This window comes from Castor canadensis, chromosome 16, assembly GCF_047511655.1.
Source record: "Castor canadensis chromosome 16, mCasCan1.hap1v2, whole genome shotgun sequence".
NCBI lineage: Eukaryota > Metazoa > Chordata > Mammalia > Rodentia > Castoridae > Castor > Castor canadensis.
In genome coordinates, this window is record NC_133401.1 from 18,904,362 (window position 1) to 18,917,320 (window position 12,959).

Genomic DNA, 12,959 nt, shown 5'->3' on the forward strand with positions numbered 1-12,959 from the left:
AGAAGTCAACCTTGACCTTGTACTCCAGCATCTGGGAAACAAAAACCTTGTCTCTTGTTGGGCTGCCTAGTATGAGACACTCTGTCATGGCGTCCTGAGCAGACTCATACAGGGAGCTGCAAATAGGCAATATCCAGGGGCGTAGTGGTCTGGCTGCCACTTTAGGCCCCTGTTCTTGGGCTGTAAGTGACAGTTTGGGTGGTTTGGGTGTGACTATATGAACATCTGGTTATCAGGGGGGAAAACCTTGTTCTCTGTAAGGCCTGGAATTTTCTAGAATTTGTTTCTGGACTATTCTACCATGTTCCCATCCTCAGTCCAAGTGGCCTCCAAGTCACTCTCGGAATAATTTAGTCATTATCCCAGAATCCTGTTCCTTCCTCACCCGTCACATTGGACTATTGCCAAGACCAGTCAACTCTGTGTTCTAATTTCTTTTCCGTGCTTCTGTTCTCTTTGACCTCACCACTAGTTCTTCATACAACTTCTCCACCCTGGAACCACAGCGCCCTCCCCTCCCTTTAGGTCGTCTCTTCGTCTCTGGGTTCTAGCTCCGGTCATTTCTCTCAATGATAGGCAGAGTGGCAAGAAAGCAAATCAATTAGGAAGGAAAGTCTTTGGCTGGCTATGGACTTGAATTGGATTTTTATGAGCTGTGTAATCTCGAACAGTTACTTCACATCTCTGTTCCCATCTGTACAACCAGAAACACCTATCCTATATAGGTTTATGACCAATAAATAAGTGTCTATTGTCAGCGTGTTTTTTGATACACTGGTTTGTGTTGGGTATGCTATGTTAACCAGGTACTTCCTCAAATACTACTCTAGGTGTTGATGTGAAAGGGCAGGCACCTGCTCTGTCGTGTCCCTCTGTAAACACCCCCACCCCCACAGGTTTATGGCTTATTAACAGCTTGGGACATCCTGGATGAAAGAATCCATGCATGAAAACATGGTCACCCTTGGCAGGGGACCCCTGCAGGATGGCCTAGAGAGGGTGGGGATGAGTGAGGGAAGGAAGAGGGCCAATGCAATGGCACTTACCCCTGTACACACTCAAAGCTCTGGAAACGGCCATCGTGCTTGCTTGCCTTGTGAAGTGACCCACCAGGGTTTCCAGGATCTGGCCCCGCTCCTGCAGGGAGGCTTTGCTCCAATTCCGGATCATCATGGCCAGTTCCCTGTACTCAGGCTCTCCCTGCTTACCTACACCAAGAAACTCAGACGTTGACTCTGACTGGTCCATGCCATCTGCCAAGAACCATCGCCCAGCCCACTGTCTCATCTTTCCTGACACCCCAGCAGCTCCTCCTATCCTGACTGGGCTTCTGAGGAAGCTGTCCCTGTCCCTTGCCTGTTGGCGTTCCCAACACTGCCTAGTTTTCTTCCACTTATGCTGTCTCCTCTGCCTCTCTTCAGACTTTACACAGTGGTGCTGCTCAGAGTTCATTCTCAGCACTCCCCTGGTCCCCTTTTATTCACACCCAGCAATTACCCGGTGCTCAGCTCTCCCTCACCTCAATGACAATTCTGCTCAAAATGACTGAGTGCTCATCATATGCAGGCCCAATTTTGGGGACCTCACATCAACTCTGGTCAACATTTACCATATTACAAGGGGGAGGGGAGGATCATACCCACTACCCAGATGAGGAAAACAGAAGCACAGAGAAGTTAAGACACTTGCTGAAGGGCACACAGATGGGAAATGAGCTGGGATACAATCCCAAGGTCCTGCCCACTGCTCTTCCCTTTATGGAAAACCTTGAATGAATCTGCATGCACAGGCTGTCCCCAAATATAACCATCTCATGGCATATCCTAAAACGAATATAATTCACCAGCCTCACTCATGGATTTATTATCTATGTTTTGATCAAGCACAATCAAAATAAAAATAAAAAAATTAGCCAGGTGGCTCACATCTGCAATCCCTTGTACTTGGAGGTAGAAATAGCGAGGATTTTGGTTTGAGGCTAGCCAGGACAAAAATTTGGCTGAACCTCCATCTCAATTGATAAGCTGGCATGATGGTGCTCTTAATATTGTAAAAACATGCCTCTCATAAAAGCAATTGGTGCCCCCAAAGCACAGTTAAATTAAGTGATAAAGTGAAAAGTTTAGATTTGTTGAAAGGCAGCACGTCTTTTGTGGTAGATGGGTAGCATATGGGAAAAAGGAATCAAGCATCCAAAGTACAATACTGAACTCCATGCATCTCAAGCATGTGCATTTTTTTCCTCAACAGTGTTCTTCTTGGGACCATCTGCCCACAGTTCCCAAGGGTCTACTGTATAAATTAGTCAATTAATAACAAAAAACCTGGATTTTTCAGACTTTTAATCATTATGGAATAATTGTTGTGTACATGGACACAACAATTATTTTTGGCTGAATGCCATAGTTGTCATATATAAACCGTGTGACCTTTTCCATCTTATTCAACCTCTCTGTGCCCTAGTTTCATCACCTGAAGAAGAGGGATATCAGAAGTACCTATTTCACAGGGTGTGTGAGGACCAAATACAGTAAGGACACTGATGGCGATGAGGGGGGAAAGTAACTGTTAGTCACTGATGAGGGGAATGTAAGAACGCCCAGACCAGCCACTGGGGAAATGAGCATGGAGGTTCCACAACAGAGGGGAATGGTGAGAGGTGATGGGTAGAGTGACTGATGGCCCTGTTAGGTTTCTTCTCTCTTCCCTTCTCAGTGCCTCAGCCTAAGTCATCCTCATCTCTCCTTGTTTCCATCCCTCCCTTCCTTCTTTCCTTTCATTCATGCATTTATTTATGTATTTACTTATATATATCGGTGCTGGTGTTAAAACTCAGGACCTCTGACCTGATAGTCAAGTGCTCTACCACTTCAGCCATGCCCTTGGCCCTCCTTTCATTTTACATTTGCAGCCTGGACATTGTAGGCCTGACACTTTACCTGTGAGAGGAAAGTGTGACTGCCCTTGCTGCATGTTTTCACAGCTCACCCACCTGCTTGTGTCTCAGTCACCTGCTATCCTCACAATCTCTGGCCCGCCATCATCACTGGGTAATTTCCAAGCAAGTCCTAGTGTACAAACCTCTCCTGGCACCCAGTGCTTGCTGCAGGGCCTGGAGCTTCTTCTGGATACTGGGGTCCTTTTCATCTTTTATGTAAGCCACCATCAATTCTAGGAGTGCTTCGTCCACTGCTGTCTCTTCTGTAATCATCCCTGCACAGACACAAGATACTCACCCATGAAATACACGGATTCCATCACTCTCTTCCCTCCTGTGTCCCTTTAGTACCTTGTTCCCAATCTGGGCATCCCCAGGCCACCTTCCCTGTGCTTTGTTTGCAAAGGCTCCACCTGCAATGCATGGAGTGGCTGCACCACAGATGTTGTACCCAAGACTGGACATTCCCCCCAGGCTCACCAGAGCTGGTGACTGGTGTGTATATAGGAGAATGGAAGCTTAGCTCCCTTGCTGCAGGTAGGATAGAGTCTAAGTGTCAGACTTTTGTTCCAGGGCCCCTGAAGACCAGGCTGGGACCTCGCACCTGTTTGGCTTCTCTCCTTCCCCCTTTACTCCCTTCTAGGGAAACCAAACAGGGAGACTGAGCACCCCTGCACCCTGTCCCCTCTCTAACCTAAGCGGTTTAGTATGATTGGTTTGTTTACCTGCTTAGGATCTTCACTTTCCATATCTGTCAAAAAATTTCCTGTAAGTAACATTCATAGCAGCACTATTCACAATAACCAAACACACAAATAATCCAAATGTCCATCAACAGTGAATGGAGAAGAAAACCATGGTGCAGCTGTTCCACACAATATGGAATACTATTCCACAGCTTCATGAGGATGCTACACACTTCAAGTGATACACACTATATACAGCAAGCATGGAAGACCTGGTTACAATGCATACTATGCTCAGTGAAAGCAGTCAGTATTCCACATAGAGGAAGTCCTAGTCCACTTAGAGGAAGTTCTAGTCCACTTGGGCTTCTGTAGTAAAGTCCTACAATCTGCATGGCTTATAAACACCAGAAAGTTATTTCTCACAGTTCTAGGGAAGTCCAACACTGAGGTGTTGTTAGGGTAGATGTGTGGGAGGGTATGCCAGTGTAGTTCATGTAGCACCTGTGTCCCAGGATCCTCACATGGCAGAAGAGACCAGCTGGCTCTCTGGGGCCTCGATTAAAAGACCTTTCATCCTGATCATAAGCCCCACCCTCAAGACCTAGTCAGTTCCCAGAGACCCCCATCTCTTAATGTATTTCACCACCCTCAGGGTTCAGTCTTCATCATATAAGCTTTGGGGAAACATAGCATTTTATCCATTTCATAGGAAGCACTTACAATAGGCAAATTCACAGAAACAGAATGAGGAATAGAAGTCACCAGAGGCCAGGGGACAGGGAAAGAGAGAGCTATTGTTTAATGTGTACCAATTTAAATGCTAGGGATGAAGGATAAGTTCTGAGTATGGCTGCTGGTGATGGGTCCACAGTACTGTGAATATGTATGAGCCACTGATTTGTATATTTTATCATAAGCACACACACACACAGACACACACACAGACACACACACAGAGACTTCACACTTGCTAGGCAGGTGCTCTACCATTTGATCTATACATACACTTTTTGCTTTGGTTATTTTTTAGATGGGATATCACATTTTTGTGATCATCCTAATTATACCATCTATGTAGCTGGGATGACAATTGTGTGCCACCAGGCCCAGCTTTTTTTTGTTGAGATGAGGTCTTACTATCTTTTTTGCCCAAGCAGTCCTTGAACTATGATCCTCCTGATCTCCATCTCCTGAGAAGCTAGGATTACAGGCATGAACCATCATGCCTGGCCTTAGATATATGTTTTTAAAATACTGATGGACATAAGGGGAGGCTGAGGCAGGAGGATTATGAGTTTGAGGTCAGCCTGGGCTACATACATAGTGAGACCTTGTCCCAAAACAAATAAACAGACAAAGAAAATGTCTGATGTGTGAAGCACACATCAGGATATAAAGTCTTTCTTCCCACAGTGTAAGCACTGGGCTAACTAGACTCATCCATCCATTTCTTCAGTAAATAACTTTCATGTTTCTGCTGCTGCCCAGGGACTGTACCAGGTTTCAAAAAAGAATGAAGAACATAAAACCCTTGGCATACAGTGTCTATGTCCTGCTTCAACCTTCTAAGACTTCTTCATACTCTTGAAAATTACCCAGAATCCCACAGTGTAGGCATTGGCGTGGGTTACATCTATGAGCAATCAATTCAAGAAGGGGTAAAACACAAGTACATGTGACTGCATGTCCAACCAGCCATCAGAGCCAGGCCACTGCCACATGGCACATAGCTTCTGCCATACACATGAGAGACTGAGCATGAGAAAGGCAAACACTGTAAGGGTTAGAAAGGACATAGTTTCCATCTTGTGGACACCCTCAAGAGAGAAACCTAAGGACTTTGCTCCAGAGAGTAAAGCAGGAAATAAACAAGGAAATGAATACACACTGTCATGTTGGAAAATGATAAGAAGTAAGAAGAAAAGTGGATCTTAGAGGAAAGGTGACAGGGATGATATTTCAGGCCTGGGGGCCTCAGGGAGGTCTCTCTGAGACAGTGACAATCTGAGGAAAGCCCCTAATAACTGGGAATTCTGAGGGAGAAGGTCCTCTACACCTAAGGCACAGACAGTGAAAAAGCAAGAAGATGAAGGAGAGGGAGTATGTCTAGAGCACACTGAGGGAGGGAGAGGGAAGAGAGGGGAGGGTGAGTGCTATGAACTGAGTGCTTCTGTACCCTGCAAATGCATACACTAAAATCCAAACCTCCAGTGGGACTGCATTAGGAGGTGGAGCAATTGGGGGGTCACCAGGGTGGAGTCCTTTGGTTGTGATGAGTGGCCTTATAAAGGAACTCCAGAGATACTAGAAGTTGTCAGTCTGCTACAGAAAAGGGCCCTGTCCACAACCCAACCCTGCCAGGATCCTGATTTTAGACTTCCAGCTTCCAGATTTGAAATACAAATTCGTGCTTTGTAAGCCACGCAGCCTATGGTCCTTTGCTAGGGAAGCCTTAGTGACTAAGATGGGGGTGGGATGGGGGTTGAGCACTGGGTACTTTCTAAGGAGGGAGCAAGAATGCTCTGTGCTCACTGCCTTGCTTCTTCCTGTGCACATAGGCAACGATATCTGTCAACTGCCCCTGGGGGTGGGTAGGGGCCATGTGATCTGAGTGGAGGTGATGCATACTACATCAAGCCTACCATAAAAGGCACTCTGTGGCTCTCCAGATCTCTTATGGAGCAAACATTGGGAACTTTGTTTTTAGATGAGGAGTGACAAGACACAAGCAGCTTTGATCCCAGGAGGGACACCAACTCAAACTGTGTTTGCATCATCAAAACACAGGCTCTTTGTCTAAAGTAGAGAAATTTGGGGTTTCTTTCTTTGTGCACACTAGTATTTCCTGGCCTAATATCATCCAACCTCTTCACTCACTGTTACTCTCTACTTTGCCTTTGTTCTGTTTCATTATTAATCCATGGACGGAGTTACTTTCTTGACCTCCCAGCCCATAAAATCTTAGGACACACTTTTCTTCTCAATTTTCCAGTCAAATCAGGCTGGTCCCATTCTCTATCTCCAACATCAGTTGGACCCCACACATCCCTAGGGTATATTTGCCAACTATGTAAGTTGCTGCTAGGGCTGCAGTGTGTTGGTTTCTACTACAATTCTGCCATGTATCTTACCAGACTCTTTGTTAAGTCCATGAACCCTTTGATTTCTGTCTCAGTGTACTTTGTGCTGCTGTAACAGAATACCACAGACTGGGTAATTTATAAGGAAATCATATCTTTCTCATAGGTCTGGAGGCTGGGAAGTCCAATATTAAGGTGCTCGCATCTTTTAAGGGCCTTGTTGTTGTACCATCCCATTGTGGAAGGCAGAAGGCAAGAAGCAAGATGAGAGAGCGAGAGCGATCAAGGCAGAGGGAGCCAGACTTGCTTTCATAACAAACCCACCCTTGCATAACTAACCTCCTGCAGTGATCACATTAAAGCATTCATGAGAGCAGAGCCCGGGTGACCTCACCTTTCACTCTTATTGGGCCCTAACTCCAAATGATGTATTAGGAATTAGTTTCCAACCCATGAGCCCTGGAGGCCACGTTCACAGCAATTCCCAGCTGAGCAGGTGAGGTAATAATAGCATTTCCCAGGGTGACACACAGCATGTGGAGTTCTGAGGATGGGGGGAGGCTTACGTGAATGCTCCATCGTGTCCTCAAAGCAGGAGGCTTACCTTGTGTTAACTGATGTTTCCCTAACAATTTTTCTTTCAGGCTCAAAAACTCATCTGTAAGAGATCAGAGTGGGGGAATTTTTATCCATCCAGTATGGTCTCAAGGTATACGTTAAATATTTCTAAGCAAATACAGATTCTTTCAGTGATATCTCTTTAATGGTAATGACCACAATGAGCTGAAGACTGCCAATGTTGGTTGTCACAGCTCATTTTGCACCTCTCTTCCAACCCTGCTTTCAGTGACCTCATATTGATAAGTTAAAATTTGTCAGGGCAGGAACATTTATGCCATGGAAACTGGCACACACTACAGAGTAAGACTTCTTCTTCTGAGAACACACCCAGTACAGAAATGAAACTCAGACCAATTTCCCTACCTTAGCCACTGGGAGGAAGGAGAGAAACAGAGAGACATTTTAGAATTGTCATTAACCAACATTAAGATGAACATAGCTGTCAAAGAACAACATAAAGCCTGGCATGGTAGGACATGCCTGTAATCTCAGCACTCAAGAGGCTGATGCAGGAGGATGATGAGTTTGAGGCCAGCCTGAGCTACATCGACAGACTCTATCTCAAGTAAAATAAATAAAGCATAAGACCTAGAGCAGCACCTGGCACATGGTTAGGTCACGAATGGGGTGAGAACACTTAATGATAATAAATATAATAATAGTTATCATGTTAGCATTTAATGAGACATTACTATGTGCCAGGCTCCACTCTAAGCACCTTATACACATCAGGTCATTGCAACCTCACATTCAATGCATGATATGGGGATGACTATTGCATTCATCTTTGTGGAGGGAGACAAGGGTCACTGAGAATTTATCCAGTTTGCCTGGGTTGCCAATGCATAGGAGCTTGAGGCGGGACTTGGATCCAGACACAAATGCTGCATCTGAACCACCACAGTCTTCTGCCATTATCTTTGCACCTGTGCTCACTGGCCAACGAGGGCAGATGAGTCACAGCCTTCACATGACTCAGTGGATGCCAGCAACATGCAGGCAATTATAGTGTCTATTTCTTGGGGTCATTGCAAGGATTACACAGTAGGACAGACAACAAATGGCAATGTTTCTCAGAGCTTTTAACTACCAGGTCCTGTCCATGGTGCTTTAGAGGAATTAACTCATGAAATCCTCATAATTACTACTGTTATCACCCCTCCCTAATGGATGCAGAGACTGAGGCACAGAGAGGTGAAGTAATTTCCCACAGGTCACAAAGATCACATCAGCCAGAGTAACAATCATCCAAGGCAGCCTGCACTCTGTGCCACTCTGCAGCCATGGTGGTTGAGCCTGGTAAAGGCTGGACACGTGATGTCAATGTGAGGAAAAGGAGCTGCAAAGACATGACATAGTGGTCACTCTTCTGCCAGAGATAGGAAAAGAGTGCTCAGCCTCCTGTATGAGATATCTCTATGCTTTGAGCCCTCTATTCTCCAAATACTCACCCCAAATAAATTTCTTATTTTCTTCAGTATTAGCTATAGCACTTCCCCACAATCCTGCAGAGAAAATAGAAATACAACTTAAAACTCCATTGCGTGACTGTTTTTGTGGTTTCTCAAATGATTGAATGACTTGTGTAATGCACTGGGTGCCTCTGCATTGGGTAGGAAAATTGTTCTTTCATTCAATAAATATTTACAATAAATTATTGGGCACTAAATATTGTTATGGAAGGCAGTGGTAGACAAACCACACAGGGTCACTGTCCTCATGAACATTCTCTTCTATGGATGTAGCCAGCTGGACATTGTGGATTAGTGACCCCAGGACCGTCTCAAGCTCTATTCCTTATGGACATTCATCAGCTTGGAGGCAGGAAGGACAGATACTTCCCAGCCTCCAGTGCAGCGAGGCCGAGGTCAAGCTCTGGCCAGTGCAGAAAATGGGGCATTTGTGGAAAATGCTTGCACGTTGACTAAAAGTAAACGCAGTCTTCTGAGGGCAGCCATCCTGTGATAAAGAGGAAGTTAGTATAAGAGTGATCATAACGTGCTAAGTTCAGAGAAGGAGAAATCCAGAATAAGACTGAGTCTTTACACTGAATATTGTAAAGCTAAAGCAGTGTTATCAGCTGCTTCTCTTTGTCTTTGTGTTTTTTAAGAAAATTAGAGTCACTTTGGCTTAAGCCACTGTGGTTGCTGGTGACCTTGAGTCAAGTACTTTTGTGTCCACTATGGGAAGACACAGTGAACAAGGTGTTGAAGACACACCCATTAGCATGGTTACTATTATAAAAACTATAAGGAGACTGTGGTAAGAGTAGATGGGTATAAGGGTGAATTATAATCCAAATACACTGTTGGTGGGAATGTAAAATGATACAGCCACTGTGGAAAATAGTGTGGTGATCTTCCAAAAAATTAAAAGGCATTGCCAGGAGGTGTAGTAATTACACTTCTGCATATACACCTACAAGAACTGGAAGCAGGGTCTCAAAGAGACAACTGAACACCCTTGTCTTGTGGCATTATTAATAGTAGATAAAAATGGCATGCCAGATGTAGTGATGCACATTTATAATCCCTGCTCCTTGGGAGGTAGAGGCAGTATGAACAAGGTTTTAGGCTGGTGGGGCAAAAAGCATGAGACCCTATCTGAAAAGTAAAGTAAGAGCAAAAAGGCTGCAGGTATGGCTCACGTGGTAGAGCACCAGCCTAGCAAGCACTAGGTCCTGGGATCAAATCCCCATTATGGCAAATAAAAAATGGCAGGTAAGATCCAGAGACAGATGAATGGATAAACAAAATGAGCCCCATCCATCTTGTGGACAATTATTTCACCTTGAAGAGGAAGGAAAATTGGAAATGTTACAACACAGATGAACCTTGAAGGCACTATGCTAAATGCTATAAACTAACTGCACTGAGTAAAGACAAAGACTGTATGATTCCACTGAGATACTGAAAGTAATCAAAATCATAGACTCAGTGAAAGAACATGCCATCTCAGGACAGCAAAGGAGCTAGGGTCCTGGTGACAGATGATAAGATGCAGGTGAGATGGGTAGGATGATTTCATAAGGTATGGGTGGATGCTGGCAGTGAATATGGAGGGATGTGGATGGATTGTGGAAACCTGGAGATGGGATGGAGAGGAACTACAGCTGGATTGGCTGTGGTGAGTAGGAGAAAAGTAAGGTCAGAGATGGCATCGAAGGACTCAGCTTCGGGAACTGAACAGATGGTGGGGCATTTTAGGAGATGAATATGACATAGGAAGAAAGTGGTCATGGCCCTGTTCTGACTGGGAATAAGGATTCCACAATGGATTCACTGGATATCTCAAAACTCTTTGTTGAACTGATGGACATTAACTATCCTTGGGTTCTAGCCACACACTGGGCACTGGGATGATGCTTTGCTTGTCGGATCTCCTGTAACTCTCACATCCACAGTTGGAATCTTACTGTATGCAAGCATGGATTTCAGCCTGTTTATGACATCACTTCACCTGGATCATTTGATAAGGTATCAGGTATGTGTTGCACCAAGGAGGCCCATGAGAGACACTTGAGGACTCTGCAGGGCTACCCTGGAAGGTCTCTGCAAGGCCAGTTCCTCCCAGAAATGCAGGAGGTGAGCAGAACCAGACCCTATGGGGGACACTCATTCCCCCTCTCTACTTCTCAACCCCACTGAATCCCATTTGATCTGTACTGACCTCTCAGGAAAGAAAGGTCTCGCTCAGGTGCAGATTTAACTAATCTTCCATTCTCAAATTGACTTCCAAACTGGGTGATGGGGATGTAAGCCTGGAGTGCAGGATAGCCAGCATGGTGAGGAGTGAACTCAAACCAGGATTCTGGGAGGGGATACAAGGGTAAGTCATCAGCAAGAGCCTAGAATGTAGCAGTTATGCAGGAAAAGAAAATGACAACCAAGGCACTAAAATATCAGAAGCAGTATGTGCAATCTCAGAAATGACTTCAGAACTCCTCTCCAGAACTTTGAGAGTTTTTATCCAGCTGTTGGCAGTTCATTATTTTCATAGCATCCTGTTTCTAATATTTCCTCAAACTTGATTCTTCACTGTCATCTTTCTCCTCCATCTCATTGTAGCTCAAACTCCAGATCAAGGGAGGGGTGCAGACATGTCTAGAGCCAGATGGCATGGAGGGTTATTTATCGGTGTTGGAGAGACACTGGAATATTGTAAGTAGGGACATCACATGACTAGGTGTTTGTTCTGGAATCTTCCATCCAGCAGACATGAAAGAAGGTGATGGTGTGGGGCAGAAAAGCCAGTGAGGAGGTAATTACCAGAGTAATTGTGACTAAGACACAAGGTCAAAGGTGGGCTCAGAGTGGTGGAGAAGAGGATAATGGTTGATAATGAGGAGAGGCATTTAGAGGAAGGACTAGATTAGGGGGCTTGTGGATAGAGGGGGTCAACTCTACCCACTATGGTGGAAAACCAGCACAGGAATTTCTATTAGGAAGAGAGAGAGAAAGAGGGAACCCTGGGGACTTCTAAGCCTTGAAATGCCAGAGGATGTACAAGCACTTGAATGATGTCTAATGAATAATGAAAAATCAAGGGATATTGTTAAACAAACCAGTTTGTTTTATGCACAGGAAATTGGGTCAGCAGGTCAGTCTGAGGAGAGAGACTGTGGATTAAAAGATAAATGGGGATTCTGGAAAGTCACCAGCATTTGGACGGTTGTGGAACCACAGAGGTAGATGATGTGTAGAAAGTGAGAGGTGCTGTATATTTTCCAAACAGCATAATGAAACCCAGAAGACACCTTATGAAAAGGGGGAGTGGAAATACAATGAAGGAGATGAACTTGTACAAAGTCCATCTTACAAATTTATGGCATTACTGCAATGAAATCCCCTCACAGTATTAATCTATGATTAAAAACTAATAAAACTTTTTAAAAAAAGACAGAAGTGAGAGATGCTCCTTGCCCTCACCTTGGTCCCCAGACACCCTGTGTTACTTTATTTTTTTCATTTTTATTCATTGTACAGGGGGGATTTATTGCAGCAATTTCAAACAGGCTTACAGTGGACACTGGTTAGCTTGCCCCCACCTGTGTTACAACTTTCTTGATCCACACAAAGCAAGTGTGTACCATTTGGTGACTTCTAGGGTCTCCTTTTGCTCCTGGGCTCCCAAAGAAGGGTCAGTGACACATCATTGCAGTGAATGACTTTCAACCCGTCACTACCTCCCACTCCCAATTTTTGCTTACTCCGGGTTTTATGATCCTTCCAAACAGGGTGAAGGTCATTGTCAATGGCTGCAAATATTGGGTAGGGTAGTGTCCCTTTTTCCACATGCTTCTTTATGCTGGACAAAAGAGAGTCCTGGAACTTTGGAGAGAAGGTACCAAGATTGAGAGTGGTGCAAGCACAAGGGCACCATTATGCCTTCACCAGCTGGGTTGGGCTTTTACACACAGTCCACATAGAAGTGGAATGTCTTTTCTGTCTATTCATGCACAAACAAACATAAAAGAGAATAAGAACCTTTGAAGGAGATGAGAATGGTGAGTACCTTATTGTACTGATGATGCCTGGCTACATGCATATGTTCAAACACATCAAAATGTAAATGTTAAATATGAATAGTCAATCCATTTTGAGTATACAAAATATACATCAATAATGCTCA

At 44.6% G+C, this 12,959-nt stretch overlaps 1 protein-coding gene across 1 annotated transcript in view; it reads right to left on the bottom strand.

Annotated features, from left to right (window-relative positions):
• Nucleotides 1-12,959, bottom strand: part of LOC109697572 (cytosolic phospholipase A2 gamma-like) — a 32,734-nt gene that overhangs the window by 8,660 nt on the left and 11,115 nt on the right. The window contains exons 5-10 of the mRNA XM_074057871.1: nucleotides 12,538-12,658; nucleotides 10,998-11,138; nucleotides 8,780-8,833; nucleotides 7,312-7,365; nucleotides 3,082-3,213; nucleotides 1,047-1,208 (exon numbers count right to left, since the gene is read on the bottom strand). Coding sequence (XP_073913972.1) covers nucleotides 1,047-1,208; nucleotides 3,082-3,213; nucleotides 7,312-7,365; nucleotides 8,780-8,833; nucleotides 10,998-11,138; nucleotides 12,538-12,658 — 664 coding nt within the window. The remainder of the gene's footprint in view (nucleotides 1-1,046; nucleotides 1,209-3,081; nucleotides 3,214-7,311; nucleotides 7,366-8,779; nucleotides 8,834-10,997; nucleotides 11,139-12,537; nucleotides 12,659-12,959) is intronic.